Source organism: Dermochelys coriacea, chromosome 1 (genome assembly GCF_009764565.3).
Source record: "Dermochelys coriacea isolate rDerCor1 chromosome 1, rDerCor1.pri.v4, whole genome shotgun sequence".
In the NCBI taxonomy this organism is placed as follows: Eukaryota; Metazoa; Chordata; order Testudines; family Dermochelyidae; genus Dermochelys; species Dermochelys coriacea.
The window spans coordinates 35,487,570-35,509,059 of NC_050068.2; the positions used below are offsets into that span (position 1 = coordinate 35,487,570).

The 21,490-nt window shown below is 41.7% G+C and overlaps 1 protein-coding gene across 1 annotated transcript in view; it reads right to left on the minus strand.

Annotated features, from left to right (window-relative positions):
- GUCY1A2 (guanylate cyclase 1 soluble subunit alpha 2) overlaps positions 1 to 21,490 on the minus strand; it is a 302,125-nt gene that overhangs the window by 275,255 nt on the left and 5,380 nt on the right. Inside the window, exon 2 of the mRNA XM_038422765.2 lies at positions 3,600 to 3,661. Within this exon, the coding sequence (XP_038278693.1) occupies positions 3,600 to 3,661 (62 nt within the window). The remainder of the gene's footprint in view (positions 1 to 3,599; positions 3,662 to 21,490) is intronic.

Below are 21,490 nucleotides of genomic sequence, written 5' to 3' on the forward strand. Positions count from 1 at the left end.
TATACATCTGCTTAACTTATGTAATAAATGTGTTGGGAGACTAACAGTTGATTATTAATGTGCTTTTGAAAGCACATCCTCATTTTGTCTTTAACTATCTATAACATAGGGCTTAATCCTTTTCCCATTCAGACCAATGAAAAAACTCACATTTATTTTAATGGAGCAGAATCAAGTCTGTAATATCTGGCAAAAATACACACATACACACATGCACCACTTTATTAATATCAGCAATAGCAGCCAGTGTTGGGAACTGGGGTAAACATCTGAAAAGTAATAATAATAGTGAGCACTTTCTGTAATGAGAATAAAGGCATGGCGGGGACGGACACCAAAGAGCTAAGTAGTGGGCAAATCTCTCTTCCTTTACATGTCATCCCCATTAGGGTGCTTTTCTTAGTAATTGTACATTAAACCTAAAGATTGTTGTAATAAGCCATAAATTCAGTGTCTTTCTTAACACCATAATTTTTAGTGTCTAGCAAAATTATGAATTTAAGCTCCCAGGCTCATCTTTTGAAGATGTTGTGCAGGTTTCCTTTGAGGACAAGGACTGAGAGTGATCATTTTGTGAAAAGTGTTCGCTCACGAGTGATATGGTATTTTTGTCTTTTATCATTATTCTGTGTGAGTTCATTCGAAAGTGTAGTGATTGTCTGAGTTCATCCACATAGTTGTTACTGAAGCATAAAAATCCTGGTCTTAATAAAGACACTCTATTTATGGCTTATTACAACATTCTGTAATCCACTAACCTCTCTTTTTTTGCCCTATAGCTGCAGAGATGTTAAAGGACCACTTCACCTTGAATAGTCCCTTAAAATATGTGATAACTCCTTATGCTAAACAATCTATTCCACCTCCTATTTAGCTGTGACACTCTGACACTTAAAATGCTGCATGCTGTAACACTTCAGTGAAGACACAACCAATACGAATAGGAGGGGTTGTCCCACTGGCATAGTAATCCACCTCCCCAAGAGGTGGATAGGTCGATGGAAGGATTCTCCTGTCGACCTAGCACTGTCTACACCAGGGATTAAACTGGTTGAACTGCATCACTCAGGGGTGTGGATTTTCACACCTCTGACTGATGTAGTTATTCCGACCTAATTTCCTGGTGTAGACCAATCTTAGTACCGTCCCCAAACCTGAAGAACAACTCTGTGTAGCTTGAAAGCTTGTCTCTTTCACCAACAAAGTTGGTCCAAATTTGTCTCTCTAATATCCTGGGACCAAAATGGCTATAACACTGCAAACCACAAATGTTAATCAAGCCACTGAAGAAAAATGAAGTATAGCTAAATAAGTTTATCTTCCATTTCACTAACAAAATTTGGGCATGGATTTTGGGTCTGATCTTACTAAATACTGAGCCCTCTTGGGTGAAGAGAGTGCTCCCTATCTCCCAGCAGGCCCAAAGGATCTCATCCTCTAAGACAATATAAACAAGTCATTGTCTGTATGAAATGGTAGTTTGTACAGACTTTGCTAGTGCTTTTTATGTAGCCTGTTGTAAACTAGGCAAATATCTAGATAAGTTGATCTGCCCCTTGAAAGATCTCTGTGTACCCCCAAGTTGAGAACCATTGCTCTGGATGTTGAGCACCTCCTGGGAAGTTCTGAGCTCCTTCAAGTGCCAATGAAGTCAAAGTGAGCTGCTTGACACCTTGGAAGATAAGATCATAGAATTGTTTGATCAAAACCAGAGGGAGTCAGTGCCAGAGGCAGAACTGGAATGAAGGAGTTCCTGGCTCCCAGCCCTGAGTTCAAGCTACTAGACTCTCTCTCCCTCCCCTCTCTCTAGTCCATAGCCCCGATTCTCCGTCACTTGCATCTTGTAGTCATTCACACTCATGTGCAAAGCTCTACTATTCTAATTTTGTTAGCACCTGTTATACATAGACTAGTGTATGGTTTCAGAGTAGCAGCCGTGTTAGTCTGTATTCGCAAAAAGAAAAGGAGTACTTGTGGCACCTTAGAGACTAACAAATTTATTAGAGCATAAGCTTTCCGATGCATCCGATGAAGTGAGCTGTAGCTCACGAAAGCTTATGCTCTAATAAATTTGTTAGTCTCTAAGGTGCCACAAGTACTCCTTTTTTATAAACTAGTGTATGTATACCAAGTGCAGAGCAGCAGAGAATCAGGCCCCAGGAATTCACTCTGTCAGAGAGCAAGTTTGGCTCTTTATGCTGATGTGAGTATTGTGTTTTACGCTAAGTGTATCGGGGAGATCCAGCCGGCTTATACATGCAAAACTCCCACTGGTAACGGTAAGAATTGCAGGAACAGGCCCTATATTGTACACTTAGAAGAGAGGCAGATATTGGATTAGCAAGAGGATATAGAGAGTTGTGAAAGTGAAGCAAAACATAGCTTAAGTAGTAGGCGTAGCACCTTCCCCCACCCCCACCCCTCGGAGATCTACTACTGAAAGACTTCAAAGCAATCCCTTCAAGTGACAAAAAAAAAAAAAACAAGTAATAATTTTGCCAGAAGGCTTCCCCCTGCCTATCCATATCTGCTCTATAATAGATGTCATAACTACCAGCAAAGAGATACACTTGATCCCTGCAGCAATGGCACTCCCTCTATCCTGGGGCACATGCTAGATGCGCTAGCATTACAAATGCCACATCTCAGGATAGAGAGTCATGTGAATTTTGACAAAATGTACAAGAACAATTCCCTCCAGCGTACAAAGTTTGAGAACTCTGGCATGTGTTTTCAATATACCTTTGACCCAACCTGAGTAATAAAAGAAAGAGTTGCCATTACAACTGCGTAATTAAATACACTCAAGGACACTATTCTACGTTTGGCAGAGTTGTTTAATTGATACAGTCTTGCAGGCAGTGTATTCCTGCTCTATTAGGAATGGTATCTGTGACAATAACAACACTTGGGATGGTAGGGGATAGACAAAAAACAAAGGGGCAGCAATAATTGCTTGAATGATTAGCATTATCTTGCCATAGTTACCCTGTCCTTCCTCCCCCTCACCTGCTCGTTTGTTTCAGCCAGAACTTGGTCTTTTAGGCCCAGTATCTAGCAAATGCCTATGCAAGTAATGCCACATGACTATTCATGTACTTAAAGCTACTCACATATGTGACTGTTTGGAGGGTCTGGGCCTTAGGCTGTAAGCTTTTTACAATACGCCTGTCCAGCACTCAGCACAATGCGCCATGGTCTGACTGAAACAAACATTAACAATCATTAATCTGTTCTGCCATTTTGGCTTACTGTGTCAAGAGCACATTCTGAAAAATCTCATACTTTAACAAAAAGGTTCCCCAACACTGACATAAATTGTACAACTCCTCCTCTGTCAAGTCCCGCTCCCATTTGACTTGAATGAAAGCAGGACTGGGCGTAGTTATTTCACTGCAGCAGGAGAGATGAAGAATAGCACACACAAAAATGTATAATAATTTATTATTACTGAAGAACATGCCTAAGTATTTATGAACAAATTCAGAAAAGTTGGTTACCCAAGCCAATGACTTAGAAGGCAGAAAGATATTAATTCAACAGCTATCACTTGTCTTTTATTCACCCTTCTAATAACTACTGAAGTCTCGTTTACTTACCCAATAACTTGATGCTCATAATACCGCAGTGTCCTTTGGAGAGTCTGCCGTATGGTCTGAGGCTACAGAATAACAATAAAAACAAAACAACAATTATCACCAAATCAGCAGCAGCACAATGTCTGAATAGGTGACTACTGATTTATCCCTTAATATACTATTTGTTTTTTCCAATTTAACACATTTTTATCTTACACCTGCCATGTTTTCAGCTGTGATGGATAGGTACTATTCCAGAAGTACTACTAAGCTGTTCTTATATTGCAAATACATCAATATTTCATGGCTCTTTTCCTTATACTTTATTTCATTATTTAAACAGCAATTAATGTTACGACCTGGCACGGCTAATGTTGTCTGTAAGGCAACAGAAACACAACTATGGTAGACAAAGAAGGCCCTTGCTTTATTATTAGATTCCACAAAATATCACCTGTCAATAATCTCATCATTTTAAATTAAACTTTAAAATCTATTCAATAACATGTTATTACATCAAGATGTAATGAACCAGCTTTTTCTTGGGACAATATCATATGCTCAATTTTCATCAGCAGGGAAGGGAATTATCTTTCCAAATCTATCTGAGACATGGTAGTAGAAACTCTCACAGAAAAAATTGTTTTAACAAAATAAAGTAAACATCTATTAAGGCCCAGTTCTCTGACATGTTGTGAATCTTCAACTCTCTGAACTCAATAGGAATGAAGTGTACTCACAACCTGCAGAATCAGGCCCTTAAAAGGCTAATTGTTAGGAGTTTCAGGCATTTTTGTGCTATATTTGTAATAAGGGCTCCCCACACGGTCTCTTATTATGAAGTGTTCTCAACTACAGACAAGTGCTTCTTGGTATTGCCCAAATAAGTCATGAGAGCATTTTATCTTCCCAGAAAGTGACTGGCATTTATCAAATACCAGACGAGGTCCTGGACAACTGGAAAAAGGCTAATGTAGTGCCCATCTTTAAAAAAGGGAAGAAGGAGAATCCTGGGAAGTACAGGCCAGTCAGCCTCACCTCAGTCCCTGGAAAAATCATGGAGCAGGTCCTCAAGGAATCAATTCTGAAGCACTTAGAGGAAAGTGGAGGAGAGGAAAGTGATCAGTCATGCCTGACTAATCTAATTGCCTTCTATGACGAGATAACTAGCTCTGTGGATGAGGGGAAAACAGTGGACGTGTTGTTCCTTGACTTTAGCAAAGCTTTTGACACGGTCTCCCACAGTATTCTTGCCAGCAAGTTAAAGAAGTATGGACTGGATGAATAGACTATAAGGTGGATAGAAAGCTGGCTAGATTGTCGGGCTCAACGGGTAGTGATCAATGGCTCCATATCTAGTTGGCAGCCGGTATCAAGTGGAGTGCCCCAAGGGTCGGTCCTAGGGCCGGTTTTGTTCAATATCTTCATTAATGATCTGGAGGATGGCGTGGATTGCAACCTCAGCAAGTTTGCAGGTGACACTAAACTGGGAGGAGAGGTAGATACGCTGGAGAGTAGGGATAGGATACAGAGAGTCCTAGACAAATTAGAGGATTGGGCCAAAAGAAATCTGATGAGGTTCAACAAGAACAAGTGCAGAGTCCTGCACTTAGGATAGAAGAATGCCATGCACCGCTACAGTCTAGGGACCAAATGGCTAGGCAGCAGTTCTGCAGAAAAGGACCAAGGGGTTACAGTGGATGAGAAGCTGGATATGAGTCAACAATGTGCTGTTGTTGCCAAGGCAGCCAATGGCATTTTGGGATGTATAACTAGGGGCATTGCCAGCAGATTGAGGGACGTGATCTTTCCCCTCTATTCAGCATTGGTGAGGCCTCATCTGGAGTACTGTGTCCAGTTTTGGGCCCCATGCTATAAGAAGGATGTGGAAAAATTGGAAAATGTCCAGCGGAGGGCAACAAAAATGATTAGGGGACTGGAACACATGACTTATGAGGAGAGGCTGAGGGAACTGGGATTGTTTAGTCTGCAGAAGAGAAGAATGAGGGGGGGATTTGATAGCTGCTTTCAATTACCTGAAAGGGGGTTCCAAATAGGATGGATCTAGACTGTTCTCAGTGGTAGCAGATGACAGAATGAGGAGTAATGATCTCAAGTTGCAGTGAGGGAGGTTTAGACTGGATATTAGGAAAAACTTTTTCACTAGGCGGATGGTGAAGCCCTGGAATGCATTACCTAGGGAGGTGGTGAAATCTCCTTCCTTAGAAGTTTTTAAGGTCAGGCTTGACAAAGCCCTGGCTGGGATGATTTAGTTGGGGATTGGCCCTGCTTTGAGCAGGGGGTTGGACTAGATGACCTCCTGAGGTCCCTTCCAACCCTGATATTCTATGATACTATGATTATTAAGCAATTATATTTTAAGGTTCCCACCTGTCCACCTTCTCCTGTCAGTTTAGCAGAGCCCATATTCAGTGTTCCCAATTCTGTTACACAAGATTCCCTGTTGTCTCAGTGTCATGCAGGATCACAGGATAACCAAAGGCCAGACAGGGTCAGAATCACACAAACTTGACCCTTAGGGAAATTTGAGACCAGTATTTCCCTGCTTTTTGGAACACTTTCCAGCTGCCTTGGAAAGCAGTGGTAGAATCGCTTTTTAATTAGATGTGTTTCATTCCAGAACCAAGGGCAGCCTTGCAGCCCCATATTTTGTTGACCCTATACAAATTCAGCAACTCTGGAGCTGGCCTTATCTTCCACTTCTGCCAGTGGGTTTGGAGAGGAAGGCAGCTCCCTGCCTTTAAATAAATAATAAAACAAATAAAAAGGAGCTAAACTGTAATATAACCCTCTCCCCCCACCAGCTCTTTGGGGCCCACAGAATGTAAGAGCAGCCCACACAATTTGCAGAAGAGCTTTTTAAAAAAAAACAGCAAACAACGAGAATTTGTCTGTGCTTCTGAACTTCAATCTGTAGAAATGCATGTACTTGTAAAATAAAATGGGAAAACAGTTCAACCTTCTAAAGATATTTTTATTCTACATCAGGTAATTACATCTCCTCTCAGCAGGAGTTAAATTTACTCTCTCAGAAAACTACAGAACATCTTCAAATGTGCTCTTGCAACGCTCCATACAAATCACACTTGCAAGAACCAGCCTCCTCCCAGTTCGTATAGCAGGTGTTGAAGTCCTAAGGGCCCAATGCAGCTTTGAAATGTACTTTGGCAGCTGCTGCCACACAGAAAATTCAGCAAGTTTCCTCTGCTCTGCAGCCACACAGACTAATCCATGGCAAGGTGAGGGTTACATTTTCCCACTCCGGCAGCCATGATGCAGAAATGGATATAAGAAAAGAGGCCCAAACAGTTGCCCTCTCTACACTCCAGCTCCCCTAACCTTCTCCACACACTCCCATACCAGCTGCTCCCAGTATGATCCACACACCCTCTACAAACTTGTTCCCTCCTCCCCTGAATCTTTTCTGGAGTGAGGTGGAAACGCAGCCTGACAGCACCTTCCACTTGTTAAACTGCAGTTCTGGTTTCCTAAACTGCATCTAGTCCAGAGGTGTTGGAGGCAGCACGCTGGGGAGGCTGGGCTGCAAGAGCAGAGAGCAAGCAGCAGAGCTCCTGGCCCTGCTTTCTCACATTAAAAGGTTGCATACCTCAGACTCTTAGCTCCACCCCTATTGAATGTCTGTGGTCCTCCCCTTCCTGAGGGATAAAAGCCACACTCCTCACCTAGGCTGACATCAAGATTTGGCCCTACAAGCAGGCTCCCAATCCTACGCTCTGTTCACCAGTGCACACTGCATGGTTTCCTGTAGGGTCTAGCCCTGCAAGAATGTTCTGCACATTTTAGCCATCATCTCTCTAGGCCAAATTATATGCCTAAATTATTGACATCATGTTATAACAATGCTCAAGCCACTTATCAACGAATCTCAGAAATCAGGGATGGAAAAGATCTGGATATAGAATTATGATATTGTTTGTAAACATAACCTTATATAATGCGTTCATCTGTCATATGAATGGTAACGCTCAAGAGTCAAATTCTCACTTCATGCAGCCAGATTGCAACTGAAAATTGTAACCAGTTTATAATTGTGCAAGGATAGCTAAGGGTAGAACATGAACCTGATGATTTATTGTTCAGATAGTAATTATATAGCATGCAATATGCAAAGCCACACTTACAAAGAATAAGGTAAAATATTTCAAATAAAGTTTTTCTATATTCACTAGAAATTTCTATTGGTTTATGCTAGAGATCTACAAACTACTCAAAGAATAAAAATCTGTTAGTGTTATTCACCCCTATATTTATGAAAATGTCCATTATTTTAAACCTTGAAATGCCCATTAAAACCAATAGAGTCACACAGTTAAATCCCCAAATTCTGAAAATGTTTAAATGAACTGGACATTTTATATTTAAACTGAAGTCATCAGGAAAAACAGCATTAGTTTTCTGAAGTAGTAATAGAAAAAGAAAATTATCAAAAGAAGTACAAGTTAATTTAACAAAACAATCCAACATAAATTATCTTCTAAATTAATCCCTTGTGTAAAACTGTAATCCTTACATGAGCATGGGCACACACACATACACACATCAAAGCAAGCATTCAAAATAAATGAAATAAACCAGATAGATAAAAGAATACATATGGATCCATGTGAGATATATTTAGTGCACAAATGAGAAATGACCACTAATGACTTGATTGCTTCTGAATTACCATTTAAATACAAATCCCTCCATGTAGTCTCTGTTGGATATGACTGATAACACCATTATGGAGTAGGTAAGTATTGTGAGAATTAATTAAACTAACAAATGCTAAGTATCATATTATTATTCACTTCCTGATTTATTTATTACACCATGTTGCTATGCTCTATTAAAAAGCTGCTGTTTCACTTCAGAGGCAGCTGCATTTCATGTCTGGGCAATGTGATTCTAAACATGGGTCAGACTGTGCCCACCCACACAAGAGTAAGTAATGGAAGGAGAGGGGGTAAGGAACACCCCTCATTGTGCCCATGTGCAAAAGCCATCCATAATGGCAGCTTCAGCGCTAGTGCCATCCGTTTTATATTTTCCAAAGGGGACAGTGGCGGGGAGGGGGTGGATCTCCTCTACCTTCTGCACTTGCCAGCAGAGCTGGCTGGACATGGAATATACTGCACCATCTCCAAGAAGCACAATCCACCTGAGCTCTCTGGAGCTCCAGGAAGCACTGCATCTGTCTAAGGTAAAGTGCAGCTTGTACTTAACTATGGGGCAATGCACCTCTTCTCCGCCCTAATACAAGTCTTTGCCTTAAGGGCACAATAGAACCACATATTTATTAGAGAAGTGCTAAAGCTCATTGGCATCCTTTGAAATGGAAGATGATTATAACTATTTTATATGTATGTAGAATGTCCCTAAGCCTCTAACTGCCAGATCCTGGGACTGGATGACAGAGGATGGATCATTTGATGATTGCCCTGTTCTGTTGATTCCCTTTGAAGCATCTGGCATTGGCCACTGTAAGAAGACAGGATACTGGGCTAGATGGACTATGGGTCTGACCCAATATGGCCATTCATATGTTCTATAATAATATTAACTATTCACCAGTAATTCGCTCACATTTATTATATAATCAAAACAAAATCATCAGTGTATAGTTAAGTTTTCAAAATGCATTCAAATTAGGACCATCACCAAAAAAAATACACACAGAACTTGCCACACTGGATTCAGACCTAAGGTCCATCTAGTTCAGTGTCCTGTGTGACAGGAGCCAAAAACGGATGCTTCTGAGGAAGGTGTAAGAACCATGCAGCAGGCAGATATGGGGTAATCTGCCCCCCACAGTAGGTCTCACCCTAATCTAGATAGTTGGAGATTTTCTCAAGCCCTGAAGCACAAGGTCCAACATTCCTTTCAAAGCTTTTGTTGGAATTAACTATTATAATTCTGAATATTCTTGTTATCCGTATCATAAAATCATAGAAGATTAGGGTTGGAAGAGACCTCAGGATGTCATCTAGTCCAACCCCCTGAACATGTCCTAGCTCTTTTTGAACCTTGTAGTTCTTAGTTTCTTAGTGTCAATGATTTCTACAGTTTAATCACATGTTGGGTGGAAAAATATTTTCTTTTATCAGTTTTGAATTTGCCACTTTTTATTTCATTTAACATCCCCTTGTTCTTGTGCTATGAGGCAAGGAGAACAGAAGCTCACAATCTACCTAATCTAGACCATTCACTATTTTATATACTTTTATCTTGTCTCTCCTTATTTATCTCTTTTCTGAGGTAAACAACCCTCATCTTTTCAATCTCTCTTCATAGGAGAGTTTTTTCCAGGCTCTATCATCTTTGTTGAACCTCTCTGAACCCCCTCTAGTTCTGCAATATCCTTTTTTGAGATGGAGCAATCAGTACTGCACAGTATTCCAGAGGAGGCCACATCCAGGACTAGATTAGTCTATCACTGGGCCCTAGGCAAGTATACACTTCTGGGCCTCTATCTTGTTGGAGAAGGAAGCAGTTTCTTTACCCAGTGCCCTTCTCTCTCCTTGCCTCTGTTAGGAATGGCAAAGTGAGTCTCAGCAGTGCATGAGACCTGTTCTGCCCACTCATCAACTAGTATGGATTTGCCCACGAAGTGAAAGAATTTAATTCACTTGACTGAGTGGCACTGCAACCTGGTGCACGGGGTCACAATGCTGCTTACTAAGTGAGTGAAGTTCCCCCAGATTACATGCAAATCCATAATTAAATTAATAAATTTCACCCCACCCACCAAATTTTGGCCCTAGGCATGTACCTGGTTTTCTGTGTGTGTTATTCCAACCCTGGACACATCATGGATTTACATCAGTCAATAAACAGTCTGCGGGCCAAAACCGGACCCCCACACGCTATTGAACAGATTCCAAAATCTTTTTATTTACTTATTATCATTGGGGTTTTTTTATTATTTTCTCTGGAGTCTGGACCTTGACCAAGAAATTTGGACCTTGACAAAAAATTGACTCTCTCCAATTTACATAAAGTCATTATAATATTCTCCGTAGCACTCACATCCCAATTCTCATGCATCCTAAGATCACACACTAACACTAGGAAGGAAGTAGACCCGACAGAGTTAGGAATTCTAGAGGATGGTAACAGATGAGAACATAAGAATGACCATACTGGGTCAGACCAAAGGTCCATCCAGCCCAGTATCCTGTCTGCCAACAGTGGCCAATGCAAGGTACCCCAGAGGGAGAATCATAGAATATCAGGGTTGGAAGGGACCTCAGGAAGTCATCTAGTCCAACCCCCTGCTCAAAGCAGGACCAATCCCCAACTAAATCATCCCAGTCAAGCCTGACCTAGAAAACTTCTAAGGAAGGAGATTCCACCACCTCCCTAGGTAACGCATTCCAGTGTTTCACCACCCTCCTAGTGAAAAAGTCTTTCCCCAATATCCCACCTAAACCTCCCCCACTGCAACTTGAGATCATTACTCCTTGTTCTGTCATCTGCTACCACCGAGAACAGTCTAGATCCATCCTCTTTGGAACCCCCTTTCAGGTAGTTGAAAGCAGCTATCAAATCCCCCCTCATTCTTCTCTTCCACAGACTAAACAATCCCAGTTCCCTCAACCTCTCCTCATAAGTCATGCGTTCCAGTCCCCTAATCATTTTTGTTGCCCTCCAGTGGACTCATTCCAATTTTTCCACATCCTTCTTGTAGTGTGGGGCCCAAAACTGGACACAGTACTCCAGATGAGGCCTCAACAATGTTGAATAGAGGGGAAAGATCACGTCCCTCGATCTGCTGGCAATGCCCCCTACTTATACATCCCAAAATGCCATTGACCTTCTTGGCAACAACGGCACACTATTGACTCATATCCAGCTTCTCGTCCACTGTAACCCCTAGGTTCTTTTCTGCAGAACTGCTGCTGAGCCATTCGGTCCCTAGTCTGTAGCGGTGCATGGGATTCTTCCGTCCTAAGTGCAGGACTCTGCACTTGTTCTTGTTGAATCTAATCAGATTTCTTTTGGCCCAATCATCTAATCTGTCTAGGACCCTCTGTATCCTATCCCTACTCTCCAGCGTATCTACCTCTCCTCCCAGTTTAGTGTCTTCTGCAAACTTGCTGAGGGTGCAATACACACCATCCTCCAGATCATTTATGAGGATATTGAACAAAACTAGCCTGAGGACTGATCCTTAGGGCACTCCACTTGATACCGGATGCCAACTAGACATGGAGCCATTGATCACTACCCTTTGAGCCCAACAATCTAGCCAACTTTCTATCCACCTTACAGTCCATTCATCCAGCCCATACTACTTTAACTTACTGGTAAGAATACTGTGGGAGACCGCGTCAAAAGCTTTGCTAAAGTCAAGGAACAACACGTCCACTGCTTTCCTCTCATCCACAGAGCCAGTTATCTCATCATATTAGGCAATTAGATTAGTCAGGCATGACTTGCCCTTGGTGAATTCATGCTGACTGTTCCTGATCACTTTCCTTTCCTCGAAGTGCTTCAGAATCGATTCCTTGAGGACCTGCTCCATGATTTTTCCAGGGACTGAGGTGAGGCTGACTAGCCTGTAGTTCCCAGGATCCTCCTTTTTCTCTTTTATAAAGACCTTGCCTTGCCTTGACTTGCCTAGGCTAGCCTTGCCTTGCCTTGCCTTGCCTAGGCTAGGCTAGCCTTGCCTTGCCTTGCCTTGCCTTGCCTTGCCTTAGCCTTTTTCCAGTTGTCCGGGACTTCCCCCGATCGCCATGAATTTTCAAAGATAATGGCCAAAGGCTCTGCAATCACATCCGCCAACTCCTTTAGCACTCTCGGACGCAGTGCATCCGGCCCCATGGACTTCTGCTCGTTCAGCTTTTCTAAATAGTCCCGAACCACTTCTTTCTCCACAGAGGGCTGGTCACCTTCTCCCCAGGCTGTGCTGCCCAGTGCAGTAGTCTGGGAGCTGACCTTGTTCGTGAAGACAGAGGCAAAAAAAGCATTGAGTACATTAGTTTTTTCCACATCCTCTGTCATTATGTTGCCTCCCTCATTCAGTAAGGGGCCCACACTTTCCTTGACTTTCTTCTCGTTGCTAACATACCTCCGATGCATCCGATGAAGTGAGCTGTAGCTCACGAAAGCTTATGCTCAGATAAATTTGTTAGTCTCTCAGGTGCCACAAGTACTCTTTTTCTTTTTTGCAAATACAGACTAACACGGCTGCTACTCTGAAACATACCTGAAGAAACCCTTCTTGTTACTCTTAACATCTCTTGCTAGCTGCAACTCCAGGTGTAATTTGGCCTTCCTGATTTCACTCCTGCATGCCCGAGCAATATTATTATACTCTTCCCTCGTCATTTGTCCAATCTTCCACTTCTTGTAAGCTTCTTTTTTGTGTTTAAGATCAGCAAGGATTTCACTGTTAAGCCAAGCTGGTCGCCTGCCATATTTGCTATTGTTTCTACACATTGGGATAGTTTGTCCCTGTAACCTCAATAAGGATTCTTTAAAATACAGCCAACTTTCCTAGACTCCTTTCCCCATCATATTATTCTCAGGGGATCCTGCCCATCAGTTCCCTGAGGGAGTCAAAGTCTGCTTTTCTGAAGTCCAGGGTCCGTATTCTGCTGCTCTCCTTTCTTCCCTGTGTCAGGATCCTGAACTTGACCATCTCATGGTCACTGCCTCCCAGGTTCCCATCCACTTTTGCTTCCCCTGCTAATTCTTCCTGGTTTGTGAGCAGAAGGTCAGGAAGAGCTCTGCCCCTAGTTGGTTCCTCCGGCACTTGCACCAGGAAATTGTCCCCTACAATTTCCAAAAACTTCCTGGATTGTCTGTGCACCGCTGTATTGCTCTCCCAGCAGATATCAGGGTGATTGAAGTCTCCCATGAGAACCAGGGCCTGCAATCTAGTAATTTCCGTGAGTTGCCAGAAGAAAGCCTCGTCCACCTCATCCCCCTGGTCCGGTGGTCTATAGCAGATACCCACCACGACACCCCCCTTGTTGCTTACACTTCTAAATTTAATCCAGAGACTCTCAGGTTTTTCTGCATTTTCATACTTGAGCTCTGAGCAGTCATACTGCTCCCTTACATACAATGCAACTCCCCCACCTTGCCTGTTCTTCCTGAACAGTTTATATCCATCCATGACAGTACTCCAGTCATGTGAGTTATCCCACCAAGTCTCTGTTATTCCAATCACTTCATAGGAGTGAACCTAACTGTTAATGATCAAGTGATCTCTCTCCAGCCATCCACTTCCACTATCTGACAAACAGCGGCTAGGGACACCATTCCTTACCCATCCTGGCTAATAGCCATTAATGGACTTAACCTCCATGAATTTATCTAGTTCTCTTTTAAATCCTGTTATAGCCCTAGCCTTCACAACCTCCTCAAGCAAGGAGTTCTACAAGTTGACTGTGTGCTATGTGAAGAAGAACTTCCTTTTATTTGTTTTAAACCTTCTACCCATTAATTTCATTTGGTGGCCCTTAGTTCTTATATTATGGGAACAAGTAAATAAGTTTTCCATATTCACTTTCTCCACACCTCTCAAGATTTTATATACCTCGATCATATCCCCCCCTTAGTCTCCTCTCTTCCAACCTGAAAAGTCCTAGCCTCTTTAATCTCTCCTCACCGGTTCCAAACCCCTAATTATTTTAGTTGTCCTTCTCTGAACCTTTTCAAATGCCAGTATATTTTTTTTGAGATGAGGAGACTACATCTGTACACAGTATTCAAGATGTAGGCATACCATGGATTTATATACTGGCAATAAGATATTCTCTGTCTTATTCTCTATCCTTTTTTAATGATTCCTAACATCGTGTTTGCTTTTTTGACTGCCGCTGCACACTGCGTGGACATCTTCAGAGAATTATCCACGATGACTCCAAGATCTCTTTCCTGATTAGTTGTAGGTAAATTAGGCCCCCCCATCATACTGTATGTATAGTTGGGGTTATTTTTTTCAATGTGCATTACTTTACATTTATCAACATTAAATTTCATTTGCCATTTTGTTGCCCAATCACTTAGTTTTGAGAGATCTTTTTGAAATTCTTCACAGTCTGCTTTGGTCTTAACTATCTTGAGTAGTTAAGTCGGCAAACTTTGCCCCCTCACTGTTTACCCCTTTCTCCAGATCATTTATGAATAAGTTGAATAGGATTGGTCCTAGGACTGACCCTTGGGGAACACCACTAGTTATCCTTCTCCACTCTGAAAATTTACCATTTATTCCTACCCTTTGTTCCCTGTCTTTTAACCAGTTCTCAGTCCATAAAAGGATCTTCCCTCTTATCTCATGACAACTTAATTTACATAGGAGCCTTTGGTGAGGGACCTTGTCAAAGGCTTTCTGGAAATCTAAGTACATTATGTCTACTGGATCCCCCTTGTGCATGTTTGTTGACCCCCTGAAAGAACTCTGATAGATGAGTAAGACATGATCTCCCATTACAGAAACCATGTTGACTTTTGCCCAACAATTTTTCTTCGTCTATGTGTCTGACAATTTTATTCTTTACTATTGTTTCAACTAATTTGCCCGGTACTGACTTTCGACTTAGAGGGGAGCAGCCTTCAGCCTTCTGCCCAGAGAATCTTAGTAGAGCTCCTGGATAGGGCCAGCCTTAAGGAAAACCGTGCCCTGGGCAAGCTTTCTTTGGCGCCTTTTAAGTGCAACTCCCCGAGCAGCAGGTGGCAGCTGAGCAGGCAAAGCAGCAGCTGGTGGAGCGGGGGTGGCGCTGCAGGTATCATGCTACTAGGAGGATGAAGAGGGGATGCATGTGATTGCCTGGCTCCTGCCCCGCAGCCGCTTTATCCCCTTACCCCGTCTCCCAGGTGGGCATGGACCTTCTGCAACCTCGTAACCACAGTGCACACACATACCCTAATCATGGCGCCCTGGGCAGTCACCCACCCATAAGGCCAGCCCTACTCCAGGAGAGTTTCCTGACCCTCTAAAGTCCTTAATAATTTCTCCTTGTAGAAACTAAGTGGCTTCTGCTAAGCCACTGAAGCCCTTCAGCAGTTCCACTGTCACGCACTTAATACTTAAGCCCTTAAAATGTAAGCGCGTGAAAGTTAAGCACTGAAGTGCATAATTGGCTCAACTAGAAACCACTTTGCTTCTATCACAATTTTTTTAAAGGAATTCAGTCAAGTCAGGAGGTCCCCCTAGACTTCTGTACCCTGAGGTGTTGCAAAGCTGCCTCCTAAACATATCAGTTCTGCACATTGCAAAGCCAAACCATCAGAGAGCTTGGCCAATTTAGTGCTTCACTGTTTTACGTGCTTGAAACTTTTAGTGCTGAATCACTCAATTGGTTGATGTTTATATAAACTGACAGGTTTGCTGCTGGTGATCTGGCTTTAATGAGGAATGCTTCTTTTTTATTTCATGTTTCAAAATAAATTTTCTTCAAATCTCTGTGCACAAGAGATTAGAGATTTGTAAATGACTGTCATTTGGCTGGTTTGGCAACTGGTCTCTTTCCGAGTGAAAAGTGGCTGAAAAGTCATTCTCACTTCTGGTGAATTCTATAGTATTTATCCTGTAGTTCTGAAACTTGCCCAAATCATTCTCTTCCTACCAGTAGTTTGTTCCTATTAAAAGCTGTGAGGGTGAGGCAAACTAGTAATGAGGCCCCCTCCTTGCAACCTTCAATTCTAAGCACTTAACCACATTCCAGAACTACCAGGGAATTGAGAGAAAAGCTGGGTGAGTCACTGAATCTAGGGGACCTGCAGAAAGCAGGGAAAGACAGAGGCTCTGATCTAAGACATGCAAGCACTTTTAGCAGCTGGTGGCACTGCAATGGCCTAATATAAGGGGAATCCTTCTCCAGTGGATATGATAAAGTTAAGTAGAATAGAGCTCCCTTCCTACACATCCTAGCACCAGGAGGAGAATGGACAGAGAGGACACAGGGAGCTAAGGAAAGGGTAGAGATGTGGGGCTGGATCCCAGTATTGCCAGTCTCAAACATTTGAAAAATCATGAGGGTTTTTTTTTAAGTAAATAAAATACATTTGGGCGTGGTTTTTTTGTTTTAAATATTTGTCTTCTGCTTCCTGACCCCTTCAGTTCACATTCCCAAGCTTTTCTCTGCAACTATAAGGGCCAGAAACTTTCATTTAAAAAAAGGTAAACCAAGATTCTCATGCAATCTCTTTATTCTAGCAGTAGGGACTCTAGGGAAAACCCCCATCATAGAAGACCTATAATAAAAAAAGCCCAGAAGAGCATTCAGCTGGGAAATCAAGCAGCAGGGTTAGCAATGTGGAACCAGCACTGCCTGCAGTCTGGTCCCAATGAAGAGGCTGGCTGGGGAGCCAGGATAGGGGAATTTACAGGGAGGTAAAACAAGCTGCCCAGGACCATGCAGAGAGTTAGTAGCAGAGCCAGGATTAGCACTCAGAGCTAACTGATATCTACCCCATCCTCATTCTTCCAGACCACACGGCCTTCTAGCCAAAGTCCCTTGTTGTGCACTTTATGTGTAAACTGTTGTGAGCACACACACACGCACACACAAAGTAAAGAAAAACTATTTTTATTTAATAAGTAACAAAATCTTTGGAATGCACAAATATTTTACCTTGGCTATTATAGTGTGAGCTCTTTGAAAAAAATAAAATATGGAAAAAATAAATATTAATTTGCATCCATACAGCTGCCTTTCAACTAGAAGAACCGCAGACCTTCAGAATGGAAAGTGCCTATTATATCACCTAGTCTAACTTCCTGACAATGAAGGATAAATATCCCAGGGTGTTATATATTAGAATACATGCAGGGAGGAATCACTTTACTCCACTTTGAATTTCAGCCACATATGGGTTGGAAAAAGAGATTCTATTCTGTGCTGTGGAAGGAATACATTCTCCAAGTGAAAATAGAATACATAATCTATTTGTAATTCTAACTGTTCATCTTTTAAAGTAACAGGTTAAAAATGAAGGAATGTACATGTCCATTCCCCTCCCCCCAGGAATTCCTTATGTTCAGAACATAATTTATACCAAATTTTCAGAGTGGAAATCATTTCAATTTTATATGCTATGCTGCAGAGTAACTTGTCCCCTTTGAGGGCTACAGATAAACTGCACCTCATTTTTTCCTTAACTTGGAAAGTTAGTTTTGTAGTTTGCAAGCAGGTCCCCGAGGAAAGAATTTTAATCATAATTGACTAGAATGACTTATTTTAGTCAAAGCACAGTTTAACAGCACTTACTAATAAGAGTGGGGTGGGGGCTTTATTCTCTGCAAACATTGTAAGATACACAAAGAGCTTATTGACATTGTGTCGTTGTGAAGTAAGATAGCTCTGCTCTCAAGCAACACACTGGAAAATAACGTAGACTTCATCTATGAGGGAATTTGCCCTAGTTTAGTTACAGCTATTATGGCATATCCAAAGTGTAGACAGGCAAGCCTGTTATACACTTATGTATGAGCTTAAAACTAGATGATCATAATGATCCCTTCTATTTTATATCTGATTTTCTGCAGTGCAACTTGACATTGAGAAGAGTTGAACCAGTGCAAACCATTTATTGCAGTTTTGCCTGCCTACATTAAGGGGCCGCACTGGTGCGGCTATCCTGGTGTTTGGTCACCCATGGCTGAAATCCCGTGTATAGGCAAGGCCTCATTTCTGTCTGAATCTTCAAGTAGAGTCAGAGCACTCTGGAGATGAAAATCTGTTTGACTCCTGTTCTCTGACTCCTATTCTCTGCTTCAAGAGAAAAAATTTTCAGTGGTTACAAGATATTCAGGATTTCAGCCTGAATACATGAAAACTTTAGGATGATAATTAGGCTTATCCCAGAATTTCATGAAACTGTATTTTTTATCCCAAGCAGAAAGTCATGGGACATTCTTCTTGCTTGTGCCCCATATAGTAGCTATTATTATAACTGGTCTAAGGATTATGTTTGCAATATTGGCACAGAGATTCAAATCTCTGCAAGGGTAATACTATCCTTCACTCCTCAGAAGCAGATAATGACTTGTATACATGGATGAAGATTCTTTGCATGAGATGTTAAACCCCCAAGATTTTCCCATGATGATTTTCATATTAGTAAGGGTTTGCCAGGCTGTTTTAAATTAATACTTCCACTGCTGCACACCATTGCTGTGAGCTGGTTGTCTGCCTGGCTACTGGTCTTCCACCCCAGGAACGACTGTGTGTAAAAAGTGCTTCTGGATCCTTTAAATTGAAAGGTACTATACAAAAGGTATGATATTAAGTTTAAGAAAATTAACCTTGTTAGCCTACCACAATCACTTACTTCTTCAAAACAGTGTGTACTCCTAACTCTAAGTGTTCCAACTGGAAGTGCCACCAGTGATCTCCCGGAGTTTTATTGACAGTTATAAGACTTTTTCCTTTAAACAGTCATTCCTAATAGATAGCTGCTTCTGGTGCAGAAGTCAACAAAACTGGCCATATGATGCCCAACCAGTCAAGTAGACAAGTTGGTAGCAATTGTGACAAAAACAATGTTTGAACTTACCTATTATTTAAGACATGTACATTCTCCATCCAGAAAGTCAGGCAGAAATCTTGTCTCAGCAACAATGAAATTTGATCCATAATGATATTCTGATGGGTTAATATTGAATCATTATGGTCCACAGTACACTGTGTAATAAACGTGTAAATGTGGTAATTTCTCTTTCTAGTGGCTACAGCCTGCTATTGTTACTATCTACAGAAATCATTCCTTTAGTTCACGTGTTTGAGGTTTGTGCTTCGATACTGCAGGTCTAGGTTCAAATCCAGCTAACAACTCAAGATCATTGAGGAAAAAACAAAGATACTTTTTACATCTATTCTTCATCTACTTTTTAGTAATTTTTAGTGATGCATGTCTAATTTCCAATGAACTAACAGGAGTTACTCTACACACCTGTAGGGGAGTGAGTCTATACCCCTTAGGTGGACACGTATTTTACTTTCAAATCGGTGACGAATTATTTTCTTCTTATTTAATTCTATTTTCAGCCCTATACTGGATACAAGAAAAGATAAAACTGGAGCAAATGTGAAAACTGCTGCAAAGAATTAGTGTCCTGTGGAATAATAAATTGTATTTTCTATACTATAAAACCTTATTTGACAGATAGAGTACAACTGTCTTTTATCAGAGCCCTTTAAAGGCAGAAAACTCTATGCTGAAAGAGAAGAACATACAATATCATTTCTAGTAATAATTAATCATAATTTATGTCATCACCCAATGTAAAAATTAATCTTTTAAAATGAGGCTTAGCAATAAATATGGCAGCATAATAGAATAGAATTTAAATTTGAGAGAGATGTACATGCGATTATGCCAGTTTCATGGAGGATAGGTTCATCAATGGCTATTAGCCAAGATGGTCATGGATGCAACACCATGCTCTGGGTGTCCCCAAGACTCAGACTGCCAGAAGCTGTGGTAGATGACAGGGGATAGATCGCTCAATAATTACCCAGTTCTGTTCATTCCCTTTGAAGCATCTGGCATTGGCCACTGTCAGAAGACAAGATACTGGGCTAGATGGACCATTGGTCTGACCCAGTATGGCCATTTGTACATTCAGTTAATTTCCCACAAACCAGGTCCTGTTGAAAAAGTGTGCAAATCCACTTACGTGCTGAATTTCTGGAATTTTTTGCCAACTCTTAGAAAATATGGACAAGTCCAATGAGAAAGGATCCTACTGATTTCAAGGACAGTTGGATCAGGCCCTGAATGAACATCTCCCTTTTCCAATCCTTTTACAAATTTCTGGACACTTAAAGAACCATCCCACTGATTTCAGTTCAGATGGATAACTACAAAGGGAGTCTCTTCTGTCCATGAACGAGAGAGTTAGGTGCACAACTCCCATCAGAGTTAACAAAAGTTGCCTATAGCTTTACAGGGACATGGATGAGGGTTGAAAGAGAGCAGAGCCAAGACAAGCCAAGGGCTGACGTGCATGCCGCCTTCTAGGCATCATTCAGTGATATGTAATATGTCGAAGGGAGTGGACTCTGCAGACTGAATGGCCAGCAAACACTGTGCCCAGGGCTTGTTGCGTTGATCAGCTTGATTCCCAGTAAACATCTTCCACACTCAGCTGCTCAACACAACAAGCCTGGGAACTGCATTCTTCCTAACCATTCAGGACCTGCTTCTTTCAGCTGTGTCTGTGGCTGGGTGTCAAACAGCCTCTATTCTTACTTTCTCTATGGCCAGCTCTTCTGAACGCTTGTAAAGCAGTACTCCAGGGTGGCAACAGGAGTATATTGAAATGATAACAATGTTCCATGTGCACACTGTCAGCTTGGGCAGGATAGGCCTGACCACCTCTCTCTCATGCCATTGGATTCTTTCCCCCTCTGCACACTCCACTTTCCCCTTGCTCACAAAAGCTCACATCAGGGAGGATATAGAGATCTGCTCATGTTGCTTAGCACTGCATACTTTTCTCCAAACTATGTAGAAACCTCTCTGTGCAAGGGGGGCCCAATCTTTCTCTCAATTACTTCAATTAAAAGAATTGGGCCCATGATAAGCTAACTCTGAACACTTTGTTTTCAGACCACCATACTTTTCAACAGCCTGCACCAAAATACATGGCACATATTCTAGGACATCTTTATCACCTTAAAGCACAAGGGCCCTATTTTCAGTTAACATCAAGTTCACTTTACACTACTCTTGACAGGGTATAGAATCCTTAAAGAAGGAGTAAATTACATTTATAGCCACCTCAAGGCACCTTTATATGAACAAATCCGCATAAAGTGGCTGTAGGGTGAATGAGAAATGTTTTCTAATAATCTGACACAGACAGAATCCTCAAAAGGGAACTTTTTAAACAGGTATTTTAGAGGCGAGCTCAATCAGGTGATCTGAAA